This window comes from Myxine glutinosa, chromosome 4, assembly GCF_964187855.1.
Source record: "Myxine glutinosa chromosome 4, kmMyxGlut1.1, whole genome shotgun sequence".
NCBI classification, from domain to species: domain Eukaryota; kingdom Metazoa; phylum Chordata; class Myxini; order Myxiniformes; family Myxinidae; genus Myxine; species Myxine glutinosa.
In genome coordinates, this window is record NC_136264.1 from 119,492,447 (window position 1) to 119,518,847 (window position 26,401).

The 26,401-nt window shown below is 43.5% G+C and overlaps 1 protein-coding gene across 8 annotated transcripts in view; it reads left to right on the forward strand.

The window, feature by feature from the left end:
- ATXN10 (ataxin 10) overlaps nt 1-26,401 on the forward strand; it is a 216,792-nt gene that overhangs the window by 105,332 nt on the left and 85,059 nt on the right. For all 8 annotated transcript variants that reach the window (XR_013623138.1, XR_013623137.1, XR_010984061.2 and 5 more), the window contains exon 11: nt 14,817-15,014. Coding sequence is in view for 3 of the 8 variants with exons in the window: in XM_068113268.2 (XP_067969369.2) it covers nt 14,817-15,010 (194 nt within the window). In the remaining 5 variants the exon portion in view is untranslated. The remainder of the gene's footprint in view (nt 1-14,816; nt 15,015-26,401) is intronic.

A 26,401-nucleotide genomic window follows, 5' to 3' on the forward strand; every position in this document is an offset into this window, starting at 1 on the left:
TGGAATAACCTTACTGTCATTTAATGTCTTTGCTGCATTTTGGATCGATACACCGGCTTCAATGGTTTCACATCTTCCCAACAGTTCGACGCTTCCACCTTTGAGTCGTTTTATCTTTTTCTCACAGAATAGACAAACAGGTGGCAAAATCCCGGCAGATGATGTAGAAGGTGCCGACTCCTTGGATGGACGTAAGTGTGGGGCATTGCTACGGTGAACATCACTGGCGGCTTTAACAGGCGGCGTTTGGGATGAGATGGCGGTAAAGTTCTTGTAACAAGAAACATGGTAACCATCCATTTCAGCAGGAGACGTAGGCAATCTCTGAACTACACCACAATAGACAGAGTCCTGGAAATGTTGCTTTTGCCGTCTATTAGCTGCTGCTGTTTCTACTGCTTCCCATTGCGTATCCTTGAAAGGTAGAACGTCTGGACGAGCTTTCTTGTCTGCACTGCGTTGGATGTGAAGAATACATCTGCGTTCCAATGATGAAACAGTAGGCTGGACAGTAGGCTGGACAGTAGGCGTAGTATTGGTGGCCGATTCCATGGTTGCATGTTTCAAATCATTGTCTGAAAAATAAAATCACAGCGGGTGGTCAGTGAGCATGGCGAGTCAGTCAGTTTTGGTCAGTGAAATCCAAAAGAAGTTATTTCAAATTTTGAGGCAATAAGTCATTATTTTCTACTCAGCTGTGGTTCGAACCTGAAATCGGTATGCATACAGAACTTTGGATACCCTCATCTGCCTGGACATTTCCTGCGCGCCACCTAGGCCTAGGGCTACATAATTCTGTATCGGCCCCGAATGCTTATTAGGCCTACAGCATAGTATTGTTTGTTGGGTTAGGGTTAGGGTTGGGTTAGGGTTAGGGTTAGGGTTGGGTTAGGGTTAGGGTTACCATGTTTCTTGTTACAAGAACTTTACCGCCATCTCATCCCAAACGCCACCTGTTAAAGCCGCCAGTGATGTTCACCATAGCAATGCCCCACATTTATGTCCATCCAAGGAGTCGTCACCTTCTACAACCTCTGCCGGGGTTTTGCCACCTAACCCCAAACCCTAACCCTATTTGTTGACTTACCTAAGCAGTGATCTAGGCATTGCAGGCAACATCAGACATTCTGCAGCCGATTCAGAGAATCTATGGAGGGAAAGAGCAGGAGATTCCCCATGATTAGGTCCTATGATAAACCGACAACTCCCTCTACAGGGTGTCCCAGAAAGTTCGTCCCTCAAGATAGTGTCACAAACCTGGATTGATAATGTGTTAATATTTCCCTTTAAGTCACTGGTTATTATTCCCCAAACAATGTTGTATATTGGTCCCAGTTATTCACTGCAGGACAGTCATTTCTGTAGAGAGGCACTTCCTGTTTAGGGTGTAATTGGCTCAAGTTAGGGAAGAAGCCTCCCCATTGGCTGGGAGGCCAAAACTCCTTCCTTAACCAAAACTGAACACCCTCGATCCGGCCAGCCAGACAGGTGTGTGCATGCTCAGCACTGGTGTGGGTGTCTACTTGGGGCCTGCCCTCAGGTCAGCACTCCAGCCCCTCCCTTGCATATAAGGGAGGGCCAGCCAGGGAGTGGAGGGGGGATAGCAGCCAGTGACAACCCAAATTCCGTTACAATACTGACTGCATTCTTAAGTGGGTTGATGCATGAAATGGACACATAAGAATTGCTGTTCTTGATTCACGATGATCTACTGAACAGTTTGGGACCAATTTGAAAGATGTACTCAAATTGTGAATTAACACTCACCTTGCCAGGGACGGGGTCAATGAGTACATTTTGCGTTCTTAAGTGGGTTAATACATGAAATGGATACTTAAGAATGACTGATCTTGATTTAGGATGACCTAAGGAATACATTGCCATATGTTTCATGGATGTACTCAAATTGTGAATTAAAAATGCTAATTAGCGTTAATTAGCATTAATTAGGTCGTTCTTAAGCGACCTAATACACAAATTGAAAACTTAAGAATTGGGAATTCTGATTTCCACTCCTATAGAGAACATTTTAAGACAAGTTTGAAAGATGTACTCAAATTGTGAATTAAGAGTCACATTTAGGGGTCTTTGGTGGCGCCCCCTGGTTGCTGTGCAGAATTGCAGAACTTAAGAATTGCCTTTTTGGGGTCTCCTATCATAGATGCATATATTCCAGGCCTCAAACCTTTTGTACTCGAGATGTGAAACAAATGTTTCTGGGCTCCCGCACTATAGTAGCAGGCATATATAACCATCCGTTACCATGTTGTGAGCGTCATCCTCACTTCCCTCACTTTCTTCTTTTTTTTCTTCCGCCTCTCTTTTTCTGCTTTATTAACTCAACTGGACTATGTCCAGCTGAGTTTTTGTCGACACCCAGTGTCCATCGTCCGTCTGTCTGTCTGTAAACAATTCAACGTCTACGCTCTAAAAGTCACAAATATTGATTAAATTTGATGAAACTTGTTATGCAGCATCTTTAAGACATAAACTAGTTTGGGATTGCATTTGGGCGTTGCACGCCCAAAAATGGGTGCCAATATGGCAGGGCGGCCATATTGAAAATCCATTTTTGTCATATTTTTAGCACATATAAACTATATAGTTTGTGGTTCTATTATTATGCATATTCTCACCATATTGATATAGACCAGTTGAGTTCAGGTTCCCTGGAACCTCTAGTTCACTTTTAAATTCGTTTTCTCTGCGACCGATTGAGCATTTCACGCAACCAATCTCATCTTCGTAGTTTACACACCAATCAGAAGGCTGGAGGCATTGTTTTTGGGTTGTCCGTCTGTTATCGGGTTTTTTTTGTTACCATGTTAACTTGTGCACCACTGAAGGGATTTTGCCCAAACCTGGTTCAACAATGGATTGTATAACAAAGATGAGCTGACTAGATTTTGGGTTCAAAAGATCAAAGATCAAATGTCCTGTAATTGAAGATCTTTTTCAGACCATCACTTGAATTAGAAGCATCTGATGTTGTCTCTCTTCTACGTTTCTTTCTCATTTGACCTTTAATTTATATCAGATGTAACGGCGGGTTTCGTATGTAACGTGGACGGAGGTGTAGCCATCGACACATTTGTGTTTTTATATCCAGGATTTGAGGCTCGTAGTGGAGCTGCAACACATACTCACACACACGGACATTCAGACGAATACACGGGACACAACACAGGACTGTCGGACGAGAGAAGCGCCGCCACTGAGCTTGGGGGAAATGCTGTCACTTCCTGGGGCACTCTGGGTACCAGCGGACGTCACAACAATGGCGCCACTTTTCTTACCACACTGAGCGAGGCATTTCCTCCCCTCCATGGATGCTAACCCATGGGGATTGTCCATGCTCTATCCTTGTAAGTGCTGAATGGAAAGCAAGGAAGCAGCACTTACTATTTTTTTATTTTTTTTGAGGTCTTTGGTATGACTCAGCTGTGATTTGAACTTCCGGCCTCCCAGCCTCAGAGCAGATGCTCAAACCATTACATCACTGATTGTTGAATTTCCTTTTCTTCTAGTAAGTTGTGTTAATGATAACCACTGTGAGTTATAAATTATCTAATGGTGATTATAAATTGGTTATTGGTAACTACCACAGGTTATAAAAAGTACTATTCATTTGTGGACTCCCTGAATTAATCTCTTCAACATCTCTTTATCAACGGTGTATTTATCTGAGTGTTGCTCTGTAAACTCGGTACAATTTGACCTCAGTGAGTTGGTAATATGGGGGCGAGAGGTGAATGGTACCCAAAACAGACTTAGATTGCTCCTACTATTCCCATCTCTCTCCTTGCTTCCCAGTTTGATTGCCCTTTTCTTTGCCTTTTCCATTATTTTTCATCTGTCTGTCTTTGTAATGAACTTTTTAGTTGATGTTTGATAACTGTGGAGGTGTATCTTCATAATAATTGGCTTACTGTAGTTCTTGACTAACGTTAAGCTAAATATGTACAGTAATGTGAATAAAATTCCTCTTTTTCCCTTTTTGTTACACTCGCTATACGCTGAACAGAAATGAATAGTGAATATGTTTTCATTTACTTTTGGTTGGTTCATAAGTGCATTTTCTCTTCTCATTGAAAGTTCCTTATTTGTTTTTTACGTATTCAAGAACTGTGCGTGTGTGTGTACGTACGTACGTACACTAGAATTGTGAGGAGCAGAAATTTAAAACGAGATTGACTGAGGGGGTATTCCCGAGAGGAAATTGCATGTTTGGTCAGGGTTACCCAGATAGTTCAGATGGCAGAACACTGGTATGGTTCACCAGAGGACCCTGGGTTCGATTCCTGGGCATGTAATTTTCCCACATATGTCAATTAATTATTTATAATCCTGTTCATTTATATTATAATTCATTTTTTTGCGTTATTTCTATGGAAATATCGATTAGGTTTGGTTAAAGACAAAAGTGTATTCAGAGGAGTTTGGTAGATTTGAAATGTATTCGGCACAGTGTCCAATTGGTATGGCAGGGTCAGCCTGTGACATCTGAGCGACGAGGTGCAGTTCAGCTTAGCAGCATTTTTCTTCCCCACCTTCTGTTTCGTATTTGTCTCCTCGAACAGTGAACAGGTTCCATGATCAATACTGTACTGTAAATACTTTTTGTAAATCTGTTTGGATGATTAACAAAATTGCTCTGTCGATGAATGGATATTCACCTTAATTCAATAAACCTAACTTTTGACCCTTATTTCTGGAAAGGAGGGTGTAGTCTAAAGGACCAGAGTCGCACTGTATGTAAGAGGATCGCTTGTTCAGCAAGGGACATGGGTGGAAGTCACATTGTCATCTATCTATAATTCCAGTAATCTCTGTGTGTATGTTTGTATGTTTGTATGTTTGTATGTTTGTCTGTGACCGCTGTTTCTCGACAACCACGGGTCCGATATACTTGAAACTTGCCAGGTATATTGCTGGGGACCTGAGGATGTGCCTTTTCAAGGTTTCATATTAATCGGACAAGTAGTTACCGAGCTATGGCGATTTCTTTACCAAACTCCGCAAGCCGTTCGCTTTGGACCAAACCATTGCATGTAAATAGAGGGGGGGGATTGTCACCGTACTCGCAAGCCGTTCGCTTTGGACCAAACCATTTCATGTAAATAGAGGGGGGGGGATTGTCACCGTACTCGCAAGCCGTTCGCTTTGGACCAAACCATTTCATGTAAATAGAGGGGGGGGATTGTCACCGTACTCGCAAGCCGTTCGCTTTGGACCAAACCATTTCATGTAAATAGAGGGGGGGGATATAATTTTAGATATATATATAGTACGGGCATGCCCTAGTTGTTAACAATGCCACATAATATTATCTGTACACATGTCCTCAATATTGAAGCTGAACTAAAAGCAAGATGGGAAGGGAAAAGAAAAACCCATTGCAATCCCAACCACCTCCTCCACAAACCAGCACACCCTGTGCACACACCAATTAAAGCCCATGTCATCAAAGCTTTTCTGGATACATTGTAGATCTATTGAAATCCTTTGAATACACTTCCGTTACTATTTCAACCAAAGCTCCATCATGCAAAAAATATTAGGCTTCCAGTGAGGTTCCCACTGGAAGCCGATTGTTTTTGTAAGGATTATTATTCTCACACATTTTGTGGAGACTATTCCGAGAAAACTGTTGTAGCTAGCTCGACGAAACTTTAACTCATTATATACACCAATGTAACTTGGTGCATCATTAATTTTGTTTTTGCAATTTTGACTTGCATTGGCTATCATTGCCTATTACGTCATAAGCTTTAAACATCTTCTTCTCCAGAACCGCTGAACCGATCAATGCGAAATTTTACAAATATGATCGTCTAGCCATGGGCATAAAAGTTTGCAGAAAAAAAACCGTCATCAGTCACGTGGTTTGGCGGCCATATTGGATTTTAAAATAAAACTTAAAAAACCTACTCCCCAGAAACCGCTTCTCCGATCGATATGAAACTTGAAAGATATGTTTACATACTGATGGGGGGAAAATACTTCCAAACTATGACGTCATCAGTCATGTGGTTTGGCCGCCATCTTGAATTTAAGCAAACAATTAAATAATCTTTTCCGGAGTACCGCTTAACAGATCAATACAAAATGTCATACATATGATCAACTACTGATGTGGGAAAAATATTTGTAAACTATGACATAATCATTCATGTGGTTTGGCCGCCGTCTTGAATTTAAGCAAAAAAATTCATAATCCTTTCCAGAGTACTACTTAACGGATCGATGTGAAATGTCATACATATGATCAAATACTGATGTGGGAAAAATATTTGTAAACTATGATGGCATCAGTTATGTGGTGTAGCAGCCATGTTGGATTTAAGGAAAAATATTTGAGAATTCATATCTCCAGAACCACTCAACGGATCAATCTGAAACTTCATACGTATGATTGACTACACATGAGGATTTTTTTTTTGTGAACTATGACGTCATCAGTCACATGGTATGATATGGCCATCTTGCATTTGAGGAAAAAAATAGAAATCTATATCTCCAGAACCACCTAACTGATCCAAACCAAAATTTACAAATATGATCAACTACCCATGAAGATAATTTATTGAAATGATGGCGTTATCAGTCACGTAGTATGGCGGACATTTTTCCTGGAAGCCTATTATCACTGCTCGCAGTTCTAGTTATTATTATTATGTGTGCAGTATTATGTTTTGTATTATAGTCAGGTTCACTATGTTAACAAATATAATTTCGTTCAAAATTTTGGTAGATTAGCAAAACTATACATTTTTGGAATATTCATAGCATGAGGAATCCAAAAATTAATGTTTACATTTGCGTAGACACCTTTGCGAAAATGACACTCAGGACAGTGATGAAGATAGTCAGGTTCACTATGTTAACAAATATAATTTCTTTCAAAATTTTGGGATTAGCAAACCTGTACATTTTTGGAATCTTCAGAGCATGGAGAATCTGAAAATCAATGTTGGCATTTGCACAGACACCTGCATGGCCGCCATTTTGGATTTTGAAAATAGCCTCCATAAAATACATATTTTGCGCGATCTCGGCTTCTAGTCAACCTAGAGACTTAATTAAATATGCTAATCCTATGTTTTCTGGGTCAAGGAATCCAATAAAGGCCTCAAAATAGTGCTCAGGATTATAGAAAAGCAACAAACAAAGGTAATTGAAAACCATTGTCTTTATATTTGTGATATAACTATTACATAATACATGATATTGAAAGTCCTTTGAAATTATAGGTTGTTATGGGAAGTTATAGGTAGTATCAGATTGAACTATAAGTCCTATACACAGGATCTACGAGGTCTATACCGTTCAGGAATATGCTTTTACAGATCTTCATCACTGTCCTGAGTGTCATTTTCGCAAAGGTGTCTACGCAAATGTAATCATTAATTTTTGGATTCCTCATGCTCTGAATATTCCAAAAATGTATAGTTTTGCTAAACTACCAAAATTTTGAACGAAAAAACATAGTGAACCTGACTTATGTTTTTTACTACATAACTTGTATTATGTTTTTTTTTTTTTTTAGTTGAGTGAATTTCATAGCAACAATAGGTCGTACATTGTACTTTGAGCCTATTGGCTAGACGTCTGTATCACCTGCAAAACATTGCCAGAGTTCCAAGCACTTTCCAGTGCTCTTTATCGTCCATCACAGCACAAAGCTCTCTCTCTGCCCCCTTGGTATGCCTCAATACCTGATATTAGCCTCCACCTCCGAGGTTTTTAGAAAAAAACAAGACCGAAAGTCTAACAGCGGCGTAGCCAGGCTTATAAAATATTATAAACCACAAACACACACGATTAGCTTTTTTTAAAGTCGCTAATGTACTTCGTACTGTAACATTAAACAAAGAAATTTGGAGGAATCCCGACATCCGTGAGGTAAGTTTTACTTACAGAACCGAGGGAAGATCTACTGTAATCTATATACCCCACAAGGATTGGGTTAATAACATGCTGTCAAAAAACCTAGGCGAATTCCTTACTTCCGCGGTTGTTCGTACCGTACAGCGCTCATCATTGATTCATGAAGCAAACAGCACTTCAATCTATTAACTTTGTATTCACGACATTGGGATTAAAGTGTTATGGTCATATTTACTCTATTATTAGAACTATTACTAAAACGATACTACTGAAACAATACACTACTGTATTAAGAAACCTGGGCTTAATTTGTCCAAAACGGCCCGAAGGTGAGGCATGAAGCCTTAGGCCTATACATACCGTATTGTTGGAAGAGACGTAACGCCGATGCTTTCGATATTTGATGGTCATTTTAACAATTCGTTTGTTTGTGTTTCACACTGAATGAAAAACGTAAAGGTAGAGCATGTGATTGTGATATATGACAGGTTCGACGATTGAGGCTTTGTTTTTCTCTCAGTGGTCCGTCGTTTGTGATCCAATAACTTTCGTTCTCTGTATTCCCAGTCTTTTCACCCATAGCCTACTTCCTTGTGTAAATCTCAACTCAAAAAAAAAAAAAAAAAAAAAATTTCCTTCTCTGTTCTCATTCGTTTATTCATTCTTATTCGTTCGTTCGTTCTTCGACCACGTGTTTCTCCCCCATTTCCCCAGATAGTTTTCACTCATTAACCTTCAATGTTTACACTTTCCCCTCAAGTTATGTATTCTGTCATATTTTATAACACCTTTTTCTTCTTCTTCTTTAAAAGGCTGCTTTCGACTTGCTCACCAAATCAATTCATCCCAAAAAAAATATCCATCTCCTATAGTGCCTTTGTTCTACATTCCCTAAACTCTCCTGCACTCCATCCTCCATCCAGCGTCCTTAAACGTATTTTTAACTCGAAGGTCACAAGAAACTCATTTTGCAATAAATGTTCGTTTCCCATAAATCGTACACTTTCAAAAATCCAATCTCACCCCTCCCCTCCAAATCTTCCCCATAACCCCTCCCCTCCAAATCTTCCCCATCACCCCTCCCCTCCAAATCTTCCCCATCACCCATCCCTTTCAAATCTCCCCCCTTGCCCCCTCCCTCCTAAACTACCCCCTCACCCCTCCCCGCCAAGATGCCCCCTCGCCCCTCCCCTCCTAGAATCCTGCCTCACCCCTCCCCTCCAAATCTCCCCCATATCCCATCCCTTTCAAATCCCTCCCCTTGTCCCTTCCCTCCCAAACTCCCCCCTCACCCCTCCCCTTCAAATCTCCCCACCCTCATTGCTTCTCAATTTCCCCCCGCTCACTCCCCCTCCTCAAAGCGTCCTCCCCGCTTCTTCCCCCTTCAAACTCTCACCTCCATCTCCCCCAACCTTCTGCCTCGCTCTTCCCCCTCCTCAAATAACACCTCATTGTGGCTCACCCAATCACCATCAAACCTTTTGTCCGCCCCATCCTTCCCTTTCTCCGAGCTATTCTGAAATCTCTGACACACCTTCAACAGCTCTCCCTACCTCTTCCACCTCTTCCACATCTTACCCTACCCCTCCTCCCCCCTGTTCTGTATCTGATGCTCCCCCTTCCTCTTCATTAACGGTATGGACCTCAAACATCCGGGGCCTTCGTTCAAACTTAACCGATCTCTCCATACAGGTTGCTTCTGTCAAACCAGACGTGATCTGCTTAACAGAAACTTTCCTCCTTTATGATGTCTCTGATTCCATAGTATCTCTCCCGGGCTACTCCCTCCTCCGGTATGATAGACCTGAGCCTCGTCCTGGAGGCGGGGTTGCTATCTTTATCAAAAACTCTCTTCCTCACTCGCCCTGCACTGCACTCTCTCCACCTCACCCCCAGGAATACCTCTGGCTACGGCTTCCCCTTCGCTCCCACCTCTTGTTCATATGTGTGTTGTACCGTCCACCAAACAGTGATGACTCCATCTACATCTCGCTGTCTGATGATATGGACCAAATTCTATCTACTCATCCCAACTCTCTCTTCCTCATATGTGGTGATTTCAACTGTCATCATGCCAGTTGGCTGGGTGTGGGTACCTCTCTCACCAGCCATGGCTCCTCAGCAAAGGACTTCTGCGACTCACTGGGACTGACACAATCTGTCAATTTCCCGACCCGGATCTCAGTCAACGGAACATCTTCTCTTCTGGACTTGGTTATGACTAACTTCCCTGAAAATGTCTGCTGCTCTTCTTCTGCTCCGATCGGAACATCTGATCATGTCCTTGTTAAAGTGGACATCTCTCTGACCATCCTCAGGGAGCCTGCTCAGCGTCGACGAGTCTGGCATTTCACTCAGGCCAACTGGCACGGTCTTCAAGCAGCCATCAATCATCTGGACTGGTCTCCCATCTCTACCACCTCTGACATCAACTCATCCTGGGAATTCTTCCAAAGTAAATTGCTCTCTCTCATGCACAGATTTATCCCATCTCGTCTTCAGTTGTCATACCCTTCCTCCCGTCCATGGTACACGGAATCTTGTGGTGAGGCTGTTGCCCAGAAACAACTTGCCTTCGTCTCCTGGAAAGCAAATCCAACGGAAGGAAATCTCATTTCCTTTCACAAAGCCCGAAACAAGTGTGTGTCCACCCTCAGGAGAGCCAGGAAACAATATCTCTCCGTTCTCAAGACCGAACTCTCTTATCTGTCTCCCTCTTCCAAATCCTGGTGGCGTCTGGTCAAATCCGTTTCTGGTGTTTGTTCCCCCTCCATCCCCTCCCTTACCTCAAACGGCTACACAGCTGACTCCGCACGTGAAAAAGCTGAATGCCTCAACTCTGTGTTTGCCTCTAAATCTTGTGTCCCAAACCCATCCCTCTCTGTACCCACCATACCCAGTCGTACCCTGCTGCTCCTGGACTCCGTGTCCTTTCCTCCTGACAAGGTGGAAAAGTTTCTGTCAACCCTCGACTCTGATTCTGCAACTGGACCCGACGGCATCAGCCCACGGGTCCTAAAATCCTGCTCTGCTGCTCTATCTCACCCTCTCTCTGTTCTCTTCACCCTCTCTTTTGCTCAAGGTCAACTGCCATCTGCTTGGAAATCAGCCAACATCACCGCTTTGCACAAAAAAGGTGCAAAAACAGATCCTAGCAACTACAGACCAATCAGCCTTCTCCCAATTATCAGCAAAGTCATGGAATCCATCATTGCTTCTGATATGAAATCTTTCCTCTTCTCCAATGGCTTGATCTCTGATCATCAATTTGGTTTCAGACCAGGTCACTCTACTCTGGACATGCTGCTTCTGCTGTCTCAACAATGGATGGAGGTCCTCAATGCCAAACAGGAAATTAGAGCTGTCTCCCTCGACATATCACGTGCCTTCGACACGGTCTGGCACCCCGCTCTGCTCACCAAACTCTCCTCCTTTGGTATCCATGGAAATCTCCACGCATGGCTGGCGGACTTCCTCTCTAGTCGTCGTCAACGTGTGGCCCTGAATGGGTTTCTCTCATCTCCTCTTCCTGTTCAGGCTGGAGTTCCCCAAGGCAGTGTTCTGGGCCCCGTGCTTTTTCTGGTCTTCATCAATGATCTCTCTGACTCTCTCGAAAATCCTCTCTATCTCTTTGCTGATGACTCCACTCTCTGCCGCTCCATTCCTCTTCCCTCAGATCGGCAGTCTGCTGCCTCCTCACTCTCTGAAGACCTGGACAAAATCACAGACTGGTCAAACAAGTGGAACATGTCTTTCAATCCTGACAAATCTCACACTCTTACTATGTCTCTCCGAAAAGATCGACTGGACAACCCTCCCATCTACTTTCTCAACAATCCTCTCCAAGAAGTTCTGTCGCTCAAGATTTTGGGTCTCACTATCTGCCATGATCTTTCTTGGGAAAACCACATTTCCAAGCTGGCCTCCAAAGCCAGTCGCCGACTGGGCATCCTCCGTCGTGCGAAGTCCTTCCTCGGCACACCTGAGCTCCTCACCACATACAAGGCTTTCATCCGCAGCTCAATGGAATACTGTTCTCCCCTATGGGCCGGTGCTCCTGCCTCACACCTAGCTCGGCTTCACGCTGTTGAAACCAAAGCTTTCAGAATTATTGGAATCTCCCGCGATGAAGCTATCTCTGAGGGCCTTTCACTCACTCACCGCAGGCAGGTAGGTGGTCTTTCTGTCTTCTACCGACTCCTCTCCGGCCTTGCACCCCCAGCTCTCTCTGTGCTCTGTCCCCCAAATATTCCTACAGGTCGCACAAGATCTGCCAGCAACCCTCTGATGGTTAAACTGCCGAAATCTCGGCTCTCCGCTCACCTTCACTCTTTCATTCCTCTTTTCTCCCGCCTCTGGAACAAACTCCCTCACTCCCTTCAATCCCACTCCTCCCTCCAGGTCTTTAAAACAGCTGTTCACCACCATCTCTTATCTTCCCCCATCCAAAACCTTGATCTTTTCTACCCCCGCTAATTCACCCCAGATCCACCTTGTTTGAAATTCCAACTTCTTTCCTGGAAGTCCTGGCAGTGTCCATATGTTTTATACCTCTCCCACTGCCCCCTTCCCACGCCCCCCCCCCCCCCCCCAAAGCCCTCGCCCTCTCTCAGATCTCTCGATGTCTCCATGTCTCTCGGTCCCTGCTCTCAAATGTTGTGTTTGTGTCCTTCCCCCTCTCTCCCCATCTTGTCTACCGCTCCCTATGTTATATGTTTTATGTGTCGGTTTGTCTTTCTGTGTGATTAATGTTCGCTCTTTCACGAGCCTCGATATTGTATACAAAAAAAAAAAAAAAAAAAAAAAAAAAAAAAAAAAAAAAAATATGTTCGGCCTGAACGAAATTGGAATCAAAATGTCGGAGTGTGGAGAGTCAGCCGCCGTGCTGCCGTACCGCCGTAATGACATCAGACGAAATCACATCAGCCTGTCATGTGACCAGATCCTCAGCTCTGATTGGTATACGTTTGAGGGGACATACATATGGACGGACAAACACTGTTCTAGACAGCTTTGCCCTATGGGCTACGCCGTAAAAATACGATCTCTCATCACCAGGAGAGATTTCTGATTTGCATCGCCAATTATTTCTGTCAAAGCAAAGGTTGTCGTTTGTGCTTTGTGGTTATTTTGTAAACTCTTTGAGATTTGCCTTGTGCTAAAATCAGGTTTTTTTATATGCATTTGATTTAGTCCTTTATTTTTGTCCCCCGTCGCACCGCGGAGCGAAAGGGGGACTATGGTTTTCCCGTCCGTCCGTGCGTGCGTGTGTGCGTAAGCAAAGGACCACATTCGAATTTGGTGTGTGGGTACAACCCACGTCAAAATCCAAGATGGCCGCCGCCATGTATGTCTGATGCCATGTATGTCTGAACCTTGTGAGTGGAATATCTTGAAAAATAAGCGAAGTACCAACTTCTAATCTGGTGTGTGGGTGTATCTACGCATAAGGAAGAACGCTATTGAAAATTGGGTCGCCACTTCAAAATCCAAGATGGCCGCCTCCATGTATGTCTGAACCTTGTGAGCGAAATATCATATCATAGCATGTTTTCTGCGTCTTCCACTTTGTCAACTCGCATCACTTCCCCCATGGGGGACCTAGGCGTAATACTCAAATAAAAACGTCAGCAAAGACTCCATTCGTGCCTGCCACACAACCTTCTATGCGATGGCACTCACCGGCAAGAGGGGGTTAAACGTGAAGCAACAAAGCACCTGTAGTCTTTGCAGAACGAGCTCGGATCCAAAGGAATGCATGCGCTCGAGTTCGCAGAAATCCTCCCGCCCCCCCCCCCTGCCCCCCTGAATTACTTTTATTTTCTGCTTGCTATTTTTGCGACGCTCGGCACAGGAATGACTAGAATTCCCCTCAAAAGTTTGCAAAGGTCCCAAGACTTTAAAACCTTAATGCAGTGAATGGGAATTTATAATGCAGCAATGCGGCTTGCTCACACCAGTGGGAATGGGGCTCAAATCTAAGGAAGTTGAAATGACCAACCATCCATACTAACCCTTAACCTCAATGAAGAAGTGCAGCGGCTTCTCGGTTCAGTGGGCATACCAACACGTTCTCAACCATGGAATAATGTCTTATTCACCTCGTGCATGTATATAAAGTTTGTTCCGGTTCACGGTGACCTGTGTTACATATTTGATTGGACATTTCTTTGCCTTTACGATACAGCGGTTTCCCTGTTGCTCTAGATTTGGTGATGCCACATTGCCACATTCGCATTAATTTGAACGTTTTGAGCTTTTGTTTCACTCGAAACGAAACTTTTTGTTTCACTTTAGAGTCTAAAGTACTGCTTATACTTGTATACTTGGTTCATCAAATCCAAGTAATATTTAGCACTCCATTAATCTGAGATTTCATTTCGACGAATAGCTGAACGAGAGTCTTACCTGTATTCGGACTTTCTGCTCCAGTTATATATTAAGGTCAACTGCACTTTATTTGATGATGTTCGTCAGCATGATGTCATCCTTCATGAAATGTTTTGCACAAACCCCTCTACGAGCCATAATTTCAGTTAAAACATTTTAAAAATAATTTAAATAACTTTTTATACTTTCTAATAACGACATATAATATATTTATTATATATTTTTTAAATTTAACTATCTTTTGTAATTATTTATTTTTAATAACGACATATAATATATTTATTATATTTTTTTTTTATTTAACTATCTTTTGTAATTATTTATTTTTAATAACGACATATAATATATTTATTATTATATATTTTTTATTTAACTATCTTTTGTAATTATTTATTTTTAATAACTGCATATATTTATTTAAATAACTATATATTGCTTGAATTTTGCAGTTGTCCTTGGAGTAAATTTTCATCTGTGCTGGTAGTGAATGTGTGTTGTCAAAGTTGTGCTGTTGACTTGACTCCATTATGCTCAAGTTCTCGAGCAGTGGGCTGTGCTAGCCATCCACAACCTGACTGAGCACAATCTCGAGAACCAAGCAGTCTTGGCCGCAATGAAGAGGCAAGGCTTCGCTCCGGGAGTGGACGCTCTGCGAGGCCTCGGTGTCGAGGTGGAGGAACGAGAAGGCCGACTCTACTTCAAAACCACTAAAAAGCCCCCATCAACATGAATGGGTATGACTAAAGACTAAAAGATGTCACGTACTCAGGATTTTTCTATAATTTTTCACCTTTCCTGCAATTCCATACTGTCTGTTTAGGTTTACCAATGTCGAGATTAGCAGAATCTTGTCCTCGCCTCCTCCCCATCTCCCTGAATGCTCCATTTGTGCCCCTTTCTCTCTCCTTACTCCTATTGCTTCCCAAATTATTTTGCCTTCCCTCCCCACTTTTCCCACACTTCACTACCCTCGCTTCCTTTTGTCAAATTGCTTAATTTATCGCCCCTTTCCCTCCTTTCCCCAATGTGTACGGAATACATATCTTTCCTGCACGTGAATGGATTGGCAGAATGTTGGGCTTATGATTCAATGTTTCAAACAATTTTCTTTGACTACTTAAAATTATCTTCTTATTATTTATTTGAGCTCCATTTTCTTTCAACATATAAATGCAATGACTTTCTTGTAAAACTTTTTACGACATTTTTTCTTCTTCTTCTTGTTCTGTTGCATCGTTAACTCTCATTTGTTCATGTTGATGAAGAATCGAAGCTTTTGAGTACATTGAAACTTTCAACGTTGAGTTGATTCACGATGCCCACTGAATTACGTTGGCATCCGAACACGAGTACAGACTTTGTCACGAGTGTCTGTTGCTTTTGGCGGGAACTGGCCGCCCTGCCCAGCACGGTGGGAAAGGGTGCCGGGGCCGGTAATTCGCCCTTTGAGTCGTGAATTAATGCAAATTCTGTGCGGGCATCAGCGAGCAAGGCCTCGGCCTTGACACCACCGGTAACCGGTCTCGGCCCGCCTATGTGGGAGTTTTGGGAACGTCGTTTCCCGGCTGCATGTGTGAAGGGAGTACAGGGCTAACTCTCGGCGTCCTCTTTCTTGCTCTCACGCCCATCCCCAGGCGCTTGCCATTCAGAACCCCCGTTTCATTATACGCGAGCACAGGAATGAGCACTGTTCGCTGTGGTAATGAGAATGCATTTTAATGACATTTGGTTGACAAGTGTTTTGTTTTTGAGATAATGCATTACGACCTTGGGCTGGGTTGTTGCCAGGGATCTGTGCTTTCACCTGGCAACTTACCGTGATTGGGAGCCCTTGCTGGTTTCAAGCAATAAAATTGACTTCTTGTTTTTTCATCTTACCTCATTCCCATAACTTATAGCAGTTTTTGCTGCACCATCAACTTATTGGATTAACGACATTAATAACCTCTGACTCGTGAAAGGTTGCTGTGAATCTAATTTGTTGAATGAATGAATGATTGTATGTTTATACATATTGGTGTACTTAGACATATGAAGAGAGGATGTGGTCGAGAGAGGTATGGGCAGCATGAAAGAGGATGAAGAAGGGAAGTGCCAGGCATTGTGACAGGTGCATACAGAGATGCTAATCGCAGCGGGTGAACTTGGAGTCAGTTTTACGAAGAGGCTGCTGAATGTATATGTGAGAGAGGGTTTGATTCCGAAGGATTGGAGTACAAGGATAATTTTGCCGATATGGAAGAGGAAGGGCAATGTTCAAGATCTAGGGAAGTACAGAGACATTATGTTCCCAAGGCGAGTCATGAAGGTACTGGAGACTATTCTGGATGGGAGGTTAAGGTCATAAGGAGGAGTGCGGAGATGGAAATCATTGAGCAATATGGATTTAGAAAGGTTAGGGGGATGATGGATGCGATGTTCGCACTGACACAGATGGTGGGGAAGAGGTTGGAGGTGTAAGGTGAAATGGCATCGGGATTTGTGGACCTGGAGAATGCTTATGACACCACACTGTCCCGAGAGAGATGGTGATCGTGACACAGAGATGGATGGGAGTGCTGGAAGCAAAAGTTAGGTTGGTGGAACGGATGTATAAGTGAACAAAGGGAAGAGTTTTGGTTGGTCTTGGGATGTCGGAGATGCTCAGCGTGAACATCGAATTGAGGCAATGAAGCTCTCTCAGCCCACTCATGTTTATCATGGTAAGGGAGCTGGTAAGCAGGAGGGTAACAATGAAAGGTATTCTGGGGAGGATGTTTTATGCAGACGTTCTGGCTGTTGTGACGGAAGATGCAGGAGGTACTGAGGAAGAGGAAGGAGGCATTCGGGAAGCATGGTCTGAAGATGAGTATGGAGTAGACTAAGGTGATGTGAGTCAGGCAGCAGAGAACTACAACGACACTCGGTAGAGCACATACCTATACCAAGCTGTTATGGTTTGTATCCCACTGATTGGCCAGAGCTACATCTGCACCTTGACCAAATCGAATGGGCTTGTTCTTGTCACCTACCCAAATCCTCCACCAAGTTTCGTCATAGCCCATCTACAAGGTTTTTAGAGAACGTGCTGGATATAGTTTATGGCCCTGTCTGTCTATCATGAAGAATCACTTAAGAAAAATTATATTACCCGGATCTTCAGCAAAATCTAATCGACTAGTCCTTGTGAAACGCCCAACCTGTCCAAGTTTCATCTGAATCCGTCCACAACCTATTGAGATATCCTGCTCACAGACAAACAAACAGGGGTGAATATACATTATACAACCTCCGTCCACCTTTGGTGACATCGGCGGAGACATATCCACTGACACATGCGTGTTACATTCTACCTTCGAGTTGGTACTGAATTTGCAATCCACCTGAGTATCTAGGAATGACAAACTTGATGAAATGTGGAATGGGTGCACGTACCTCGATCGTCGAGCAGACACAAGATTGTTATAACTCGCACCGTGTATACTACATGTACATGATACAACAAGCAGCCAGTGTAGTTTTCGGAGTTATATGGAGGTGCACGCAATAGTCGAAGGGATTTCTCTCATCTCCCCTTCCTGTTCAGGCTGTAGTTCCCCAAGGCAGTGTTCTGGGCCCTGTGCTTTTTCTGGTCTTTATCAATGATCTCTCCGACTCTCTGGAAAATCCTCTCGATCTCTTTGCTGATAACTCCACTCTCTGCCGCTCCATTCCTCTTCCCTCAGATCGGCAGTCTGCAGCCTCCTCACTCTCTGAAGACCTGGACAAAATCACAGACTGGTCAAACAAGTGGAACATGTCTTTCAATCCTGACAAATCTCACACTCTTACTATGTCTCACCGAAAAGATCGACTGGACAACCCTCCCATCTACTTTCTCAACAATCCGCTCCAAGAAGTTCTGTCGCTCAAGCTTTTGGGTCTCACTATCTGCCATGATCTTTCTTGGGAAAACCACATTTCCAAGCTGGCCTCCAAAGCCAGTCGCCGACTGGGCATCCTCCGTCGTGCAAAGTCTTTTCTCGGCACACCTGAGCTCCTCACCACATACAAGGCTTTCATCCGCAGCTCAATGGAATACTGTTCTCCCCTATGGGCCGGTGCTCCTGCCTCACACCTAACTCGGCTTCACGCTGTTGAAACCAAAGCTTTCAGAATCATTGGAATCTCCCGCGATGAAGCTATCTCTGAGGGCCTTTCACTCACTCACCGCAGGCAGGTAGGTGGTCTTTCCGGCTTCTACCGACTCCTCTCCGGCCTTGCTCCCCCAGCTCGCTCTGGGCTCTGTCCCCCAAATATTCCTACAGGTCGCACAAGATCTGCCAGCAACCCTCTGATGATTAAACTGCCGAAATCTCGGCTCTCTGCTCACCTTCACTCTTTCATTCCTCTTTTCTCCCGCCTCTGGAACAAACTCCCACACTCCCTTCAATCCCACTCCTCCCTCCAGGTCTTTAAAACAGCTGTTCACCACCATCTCTTATCTTCCCCCATCCAAAACCTTGATCTTTTCTACCCCCGCTAATTCACCCCAGATCCACCTTGTTTGAAATTCTAACTTCTTTCCTGGAAGTCCTGGCAGTGTCCATATGTTTTATACCTCTCCCACCCCCCCCTTCCCATGCCTCCCCCCCCAAAGCCCTCTCCCTCCCACAGATCTCTCGATGTCTCCATGTCTCTCGGTCCCTGCTCTCAAATGTTGTGTTTGTGTCCTTCCCCCTCTCCCCATCTTGTCTACCGCTCCCGATGTTATATGTTTTATGTGTCGGTTTGTCTTTCTGTGTGATTAATGTTCGCTCTTTCACGAGCCTCGAACTTGTATACAAAAAAAAAAAAAAAAAAAAGACAAACAATTTTGTTATTTTTCAATTTGCAAATATCTATATATATATATATATATATATAAGAAAGTTTTTGTTTGTTTGTTTGTTTGCACACGCTAATCTCCTGAATGGTGAAAGATAGGAGGAAACCTCTGAAACAAAAAATGTCGGGACGGGCCCCGGGAAGGTTATATGTTAGGTGGCGAGGCCGGTCGAGGCCGCCTTGGCTGGGCTGGGCCCATTTCACAATTAAAACCTGAGCTGAATTATAGTAGTCAATCTTCTACGTCCGCGAGTAAAAGCTGAATTATTGTAGTAAATTCATTCAAAAAGAACCAAAAATGTTGGGACGGGCCCCGGGAAGGTTAGAGGCTAGGTGGCGAGGCCGCCTTGGCCGGGCTGGGCCCATTTCGCAATAAAAAGCTGAGCTGAATTATAGTAGTCAATCTTCTATGGCCGCGAGTGAAAGCTGAATTATAGTCGTAAATTCATTCAAAAAGAACCCGGGCAATGCCGGGTGCTTTCGGCTAGTTGTTAATAAAAAAAAGTTTTTATTTATACATACTGGTGCACATTTTTTTTTCTTTGTTTGTTTATTGCCATGTCTTGGACTATTATACAAGGGAGGTGGACACAGGAGGAAGCCATTCGGCCCATTGTTCCTGCACTGTATCAATACCACATTAATTCATTCTAACAGTTTATTTGTTTAATTTAACTTGTTGGGCAAGGAAGGAGATGGAGTCGTGGGGTAGGCACAGGCACATAACCGGGATATATAACTAGATTTTGGGGGTGGGGGAGAGGTAGGGATTATGGTGAGTGAGCAATGGACATCAGCACATTCACCTTTTGACGAGACCATCTTCAGAATCCTCTTCTGAAACAGGAGCAATCTGTAAATTGCGCTCATGTAAAATGTCTGTTCCAACAAACTGTAAACCTTTGGCAAGAAGGAATGAAATGAATAATTTTCAGAATAAAAGCTTTCAGAATCCAAGATGAAGCTCATTGTGAGGGCCTTTCACTCACTCACCGCAGGCAGGTAGGTGGTCTTTCTGTCTTCTACCGACTCCTAACAGGCCGAGCTCCACCAGCTCTATCTGTGCTCTGTCCCCCTTCACTCTTTCATTCCTCTTTTCTCCCGCCTCTGGAACAAACTCCCTCACTCTCTTCAATCCCACTCCTCCCTCCAGGTCTTTAAAACAGCTGTTCACCAACAACTCTTATCTTCCCCCATCCAAAACCTTGATGTTTTCTACCCCTGTTAATTCACCCCAGATCCAATTTTTTGAAATACTAACTTCTTTCCTGGAAGTCCTAGCAGTGTCCATGTGTTTTATACCTCTCTCAGCCCTCCCCCCCCCCCATTCCCATGCCACCTCCCCCCAAGCCCTCTCCCTCTCACAGATCTCCCGATGTCCCTGTTCTCTGCTGTTGTACTTGTGTGCTTCCCTCTCTCTCCCCATCTTGTCTCCCGCTCCCTTTATTGTATGTTTTGTGTGTCCGTTTGTGGGGTTTTTTTTGGATTAATGTCAGCTCTTGCACGAGCCTCGATCTTTTATACAAAAAAATCTCACCTGTATCTCAATCACTGCACATGTGCACAATCACCCATCCGTTTCTAAATTACCTACCCAGCCCTGTCAATATCCATGCATACCTCCGAAGCCCCGTGCTTCTTGGTACATGTTTAATGCCTGTTTAAACATATTTACAGTTTCTGCTGCCATTACCTTTCCAGCGAGATAATTCCCTGCGTGAACTACTCTGAGTGAAAGACCCCTGCCTTACTGCCATCTTAACTCACCTCTTCTACACTCTCAAGCTATGGCCCCTGGTCCCATCACTTTATATTCTGCTGAAACTCCTCTGCATTTATTTTTTCTCTCTACCCTTAATTTTCTTAAACATCCTTCTCAAATCCCCTCATAATCACCTCTTCCAATGTGCCCTTCATCCAATCCTCATAGCTTGGTCTTCGCTCTTGCAAGCCGTGGAATCGATCACTGGAATCGCTCAATGTTGAACCTTCTCCATGACAGCTATGTCCTTATTCAGATGTGTGTTGACAAAAACTGAACACAACATTCTAGATGAGGCCAAAATAAATTCCTGTACAGTGTTAAGACTATCTCTTCATTAATAATTTATCCCCGTATGCATACAACCGAAAATCATGTTACCTTTACCTGTAGCTGCCTGACATTGTGCTGTCTGCTTACCACCCCACCCACCCCCACTCCCATAGCTACTACCTCCCCCAGATACTTCTGTCATATGCTACGAGACTGCCCCTTGGATTATATATTTACCCCGTGCACACGTAGTGTTCATTTTGTCTGTCTGTCTACAAATGTCGGTCTATGAACGAGGAACTACTTGATGTCAATTTACTTTTATATTTTGAACACTGGAGAACACGCATCGGAACATGAATCGGAACACGAACCTGCAGTGTAGCAGTACTTTGGCTCTGAATTTGGCAAATTGTGCAGACTCTCGTCCCAACATGTGCAGAGGAGTGAGGTAAAAAAAATTTAGTCTCGCAGTTGAAAAAATTGAAAATCATTCTGGACAGGAAACTTACTGTTTTTGAGATGTCATAAAGGACCCAAACAACCGGCATGAAGAACTAATGTGACGTGTTAAATAAGGTGGTGTAAAAGACGGTGTATCAATGGCGGTAAACTTCCAGAAAAAAGATTTTTTTTGTTTTCTACAACCTTTAAAACGTTTATTTTATATCAATTTAATTATATACCTGAACACTGTAGAACAGAAATCACCTTTGTGCCACTTCCAAAAACCTCCAATTTAGCAGTACTTGGAAAAAATATTCCACCATCTCGACCAATCAAATGTGCTGCTTGTGCTTTCCGCTTTGAGGAATATCGAGGTTCAGACAAAATGGCGCCTCGTGGGAAATGTAGATTGTGCTCAGAAACGCAAATCAAGTGTTTAAAAGATCCTCCCTATGTCCTTTTCTCAAGACTGTGTGGGGTAAGATGTACTTTGAACACTCTAGTTGTCATTTCCATGATGCTTACCCATCCCCAGCACCTTAGATCAAGTATCAAGACTTTCCTGAATCTGATTACACACCTCAACCTCCCACAATGCCCTCTCTCCTTACCTCTAAGCTTTGTGTCGTCTACAAATTACGAAACCCGACGCTTAATCCCACCATCCAAATCATTTAAGTAAATTATTAATAGTCCAAGTACTGTCCCCTGAGGTACCTCACTACTGACAACCTTCGGCCCAAAAACCCTGTGTTCACAGCCACTTTTTGCTTCCTATCTCTAAGTCAGTTTCCAATCCAGTTAACTACTCTAATCCAGCCACTCTACTTACTGTACATTATCAACTGCCCTCTGAAAATTGAGATACTCTATGTCCAATGCACTTCCCTTATCCACACAATCAGAAACTGCTTCCTGGATCTCCGATACATTTGTCTTCCCGTTTCGTAAGTCTGTGATGACTACCTTTAATTGGTTTAAATGTATTCAAATGTTCCCTATCCATTCCCTAATTGATGTCCCCAATATCTTCCCCACAACTGAAGTCAAAATAACAGGTCTATAGTTCCCCAATTCTTCGCTGGATCTTTTCTTTAATAACGGTGTTACATTTACTACTCTCCGATCCTCCGGTACTTCCTGTCCTGACTCCAGTGAGCTCCTAAACATATCCGTTAGCATCCCACTTGTCTGCTCTGCCACCTCCCTCAAAACTCTCGAGTGCATATTATCTGGCCCCGGAGCTTTATCCTCCCTTAGTTTTCCTGGCTGTTTCTTTACTTCCTCCTGAACCTGGTGTTGGCTTAGCGGATAGGGTGCCGGCTTGGGATCCGAGGATCCTGGGTTCAAATCCCGGTCGATCGCTGAATTAACACCAGGGGGGTTGACAGCCTGTCATCCTTCCGAGGTCGGCAAATTGAGTACCAGTTCTCAATGGTAATTCCCTGTGTGTGGCAAGAGGTGACTAACAGGGTTGGCGGCAGGAATGGCATCCGGCCATAAAACATTGCTTCAAAAAGGGGACCATGGTGCCTGAAAAAGGCCAACCCCCGCTCTGCAGGGAAAAGTGGCCTCAAGGTGGCTTATTTACATCCTTCACACCTTAGATCTTCTCTGAAAGACCTTCCTCACCTCCTTGATGGATTCTCTCAGCAACTGCTAATTCCCCTGACTGTAGCTAGGTTGAAGTAACATAGCTATTTCGTAAGCCTGCCATCTCGCTTTCATCACTAACCAATTCCATGTGCTACCCCTCAATGTGCCCACATTTGTCTTCACCTGCTATTTATTTATTTCGTACTTAAAAAATACCTTGCTATTTTGTATATCGTTCAAATAACGTTTTGAATGTCCCGCGTCGGTTCAACTCAAAACTAAGTTTAAAGTCTGAGCAAAAACTCAAATTGGAACACAACATGGGATGCTTATCAGCAATAGTGGCAAAGAGGATATTACGACAGATTATTTCATCCAACTCGCCGAATGAATATTGCTTTAAAATTTCCCCTAAAAAAATATTTTATGCACAGAATTCAAATAAACAACTCCATTGCATTTGTGTTGAAGCATACTTTTCTCCTTCACCTAAGGTTACTTCTTTACAGTCCTGTACTTTCATATAGTGACATTTCAACAAACTTGATACAGTAATTGCAAACATTCCTTATACTGCCTAAATCATCGATTTGATCAGTGGTTAAATACCCCACCTCCTTGTAATCCAGTTTTAGTGTTTAAAAAAAAAGGAAAGCTTCAGTGTACCCAGAAATATTTGTGCAAAATGCAATATGTACAAGATGTGGACACAGCTGTTCACGGGAGGACAAATTCATTTCTTTTTTGCAATGATCCTCAAGTACAACAGCATTGTTATTCTTGTCAGTTCAACCTCATCTTACTGTGATAAATACATTGCTGAGCATACATTCTCCCGACTGTTCCGTCACGTGACTAGCAAGGGCAGTGACATATTCTACCAAGCTCTTCTGGATGCTTCAACTTTAGAAACTCTCGTAATTTTGTTGCAATTTTATGAAGTTTTGGAGGGAGGTTAAAATTGGACACCTCACCACCTTCGTGTGCGTCTCTGCCATTACCCATGCAGAAAATTTCTGGAATCGCTCATGTTAAAGATGCCATCAGAACGTTACGTGATGAATTACAAACTAGTGTAGAGGGGTGATTATTTAGCATCTCCATGTTAGTATTAATCCATATTCCTCCACTGTGGATGAACTGCAACGTTCATGCGTACTCACCATAATAAGATTTTGCCATTGTCAACAAATATATATATACAAACAGACTTGGCATTTAATATGGAATATTTTTTTTGTGGGGGTGAACTTACTTTTCAAGATGTCTTAGAACCAAAAGTTCATTGGAATTATGTTGAAATTATTCTAGATTTTGTTAATGTGACCTTTAAAAGAAACAAAAACCACATTTGACATTTAGAAACAAATAAATTGTTCCTTGAAAGTGATGTAAACTGATATCGAACTCAATTCACGGACAGTACTGTGTTAAACTTCTGTACATTTTCCAGAAGTATCTCTTTATTTTGCACATTCGCCAAAAAAATTTTTAACAAAAACAAAAGTTCAATTACGACTGGGATTACGGACAGTAAAATTACAGTTCAGTACTTCGTGTAACCCCCACGAGCATTCAGGAGAGCACGTACGCGTTGAGGCATGCTGTTCACGAGATTTGCCAAGGTTTGGACAGGAATCGCTTGCCATGCAGTGACAATAGCCTGCTGCAATTCACGCACAGAGGTCGGCTGCTGGTCCAAGTGGTCGATTTGATGCGTTAATTCTGCCCACAAGTTCTCCATCGGATTCATATCCGGGGACATGGCAGGCCACTCCATATGCTCTACACCACGGTCAGCAAGAAAGTGTTGGATCATGCGAGCACGATGAGGCCGTGCATTGTCATCGTGGAAGACAAAGTTTCCTCGAAAGGCTGCACGAGCAAATGGAAGCAATGTTTCTTCCAGAATGACCCTGTACTTGAACTGGTTCAGGTTTCCATTCAGAATAACCAGGTCAGTTTTGTCCCCTAAATGAAAAGCAGCCCAAACGGTCACCCCACCACCTCCAGCTTGGACTCTTGGCACTATACAGTCTTTGTTATAGGCTTCATGCACTTGGCTGCGCACTCGGACGTGGCCATCTTGACGAGAGACCAGAAATCTAGACTCGTCACTGAATATCACGTGATTCCAGTGTCCTGGCTGCCATTGACGGTGCTCTCTGGCCCACTGCAATCGGCGCTGGCGGTGTTGTCTGGTCAGGTGTTGCTTTCTCAGGGGACGCCTGGCACGATAGCCTGCTTGAACCAGTCGTTGGTTGACTAGCCTTCTGGTTTCAGGCACATTTGTCAGTTGCTGCCACTCAGCCCTAAGCCGATTAGCTGACTTGGTTCAGCCATTGCGGACTAACCGGTGCAGCTGGCGATCATCCCTCCTTGTGGTTCTGCGGGGATGTCCTGGCCTCGGTATTGGAGTAGGGACACTCCTCTGAGCATTTCGTTTCAGGATCTTTGACACCTGACCTTGAGTGATGCCATACTGCCGAGCAATAGCACGCTCTTTCATGCCGTAATTTCGTAAAGCCACCACTCCATGACAAACAGCATTGTCGAGTTGACGGACCATCTCCAGAGGAAACGGCAATAACTTTTGGAGATGTGCAGCAGTTGTTTTCCACTAATACAGAACGCAACAACCCTTCTATACCCGACTGTGAAGCCAATCGTCAAATGCACCTGTCCGTACATTTTGCCATGCCACCTGTGATATAATCCTGTTGACTTCTTGCTGCGACAGACAATCAGTGACATGGTTATTTTAACAAATAAATCACCAAAGTGTAAAAGAAACTCACCAGATTGATATACTGAGTTCAGAAAGGAAACCCAAGTCAAGAAAAAAAAATATATTCCATATTAAATGCCAAGTCTGTGCATATATATATATACATATATTATTATATATAGAGAGCACCGTCAATGGCAGCCAGGAAACTGGAATCACGGGACCTTCAGTGACGAGCCTAGATTTCTGGTCTCTCGTCAAGATGGCCGCGTCCGAGTGCGCAGCCGAGTGCATGAAGCCCACCACGAAGATTGTATAGTGCCAAGAGTCCAAGCTGGAGGTGGCGGGGTGACCATTTGGGCTGCTTTTCATGCAGGGGGCAAAACTGACCTGGTTGTTCTGAATGGAAACCTGAACCAGTTCAAGTACAGGGTCATTCTGGAAGAAACATTGCTTCCATTTGCTCATGC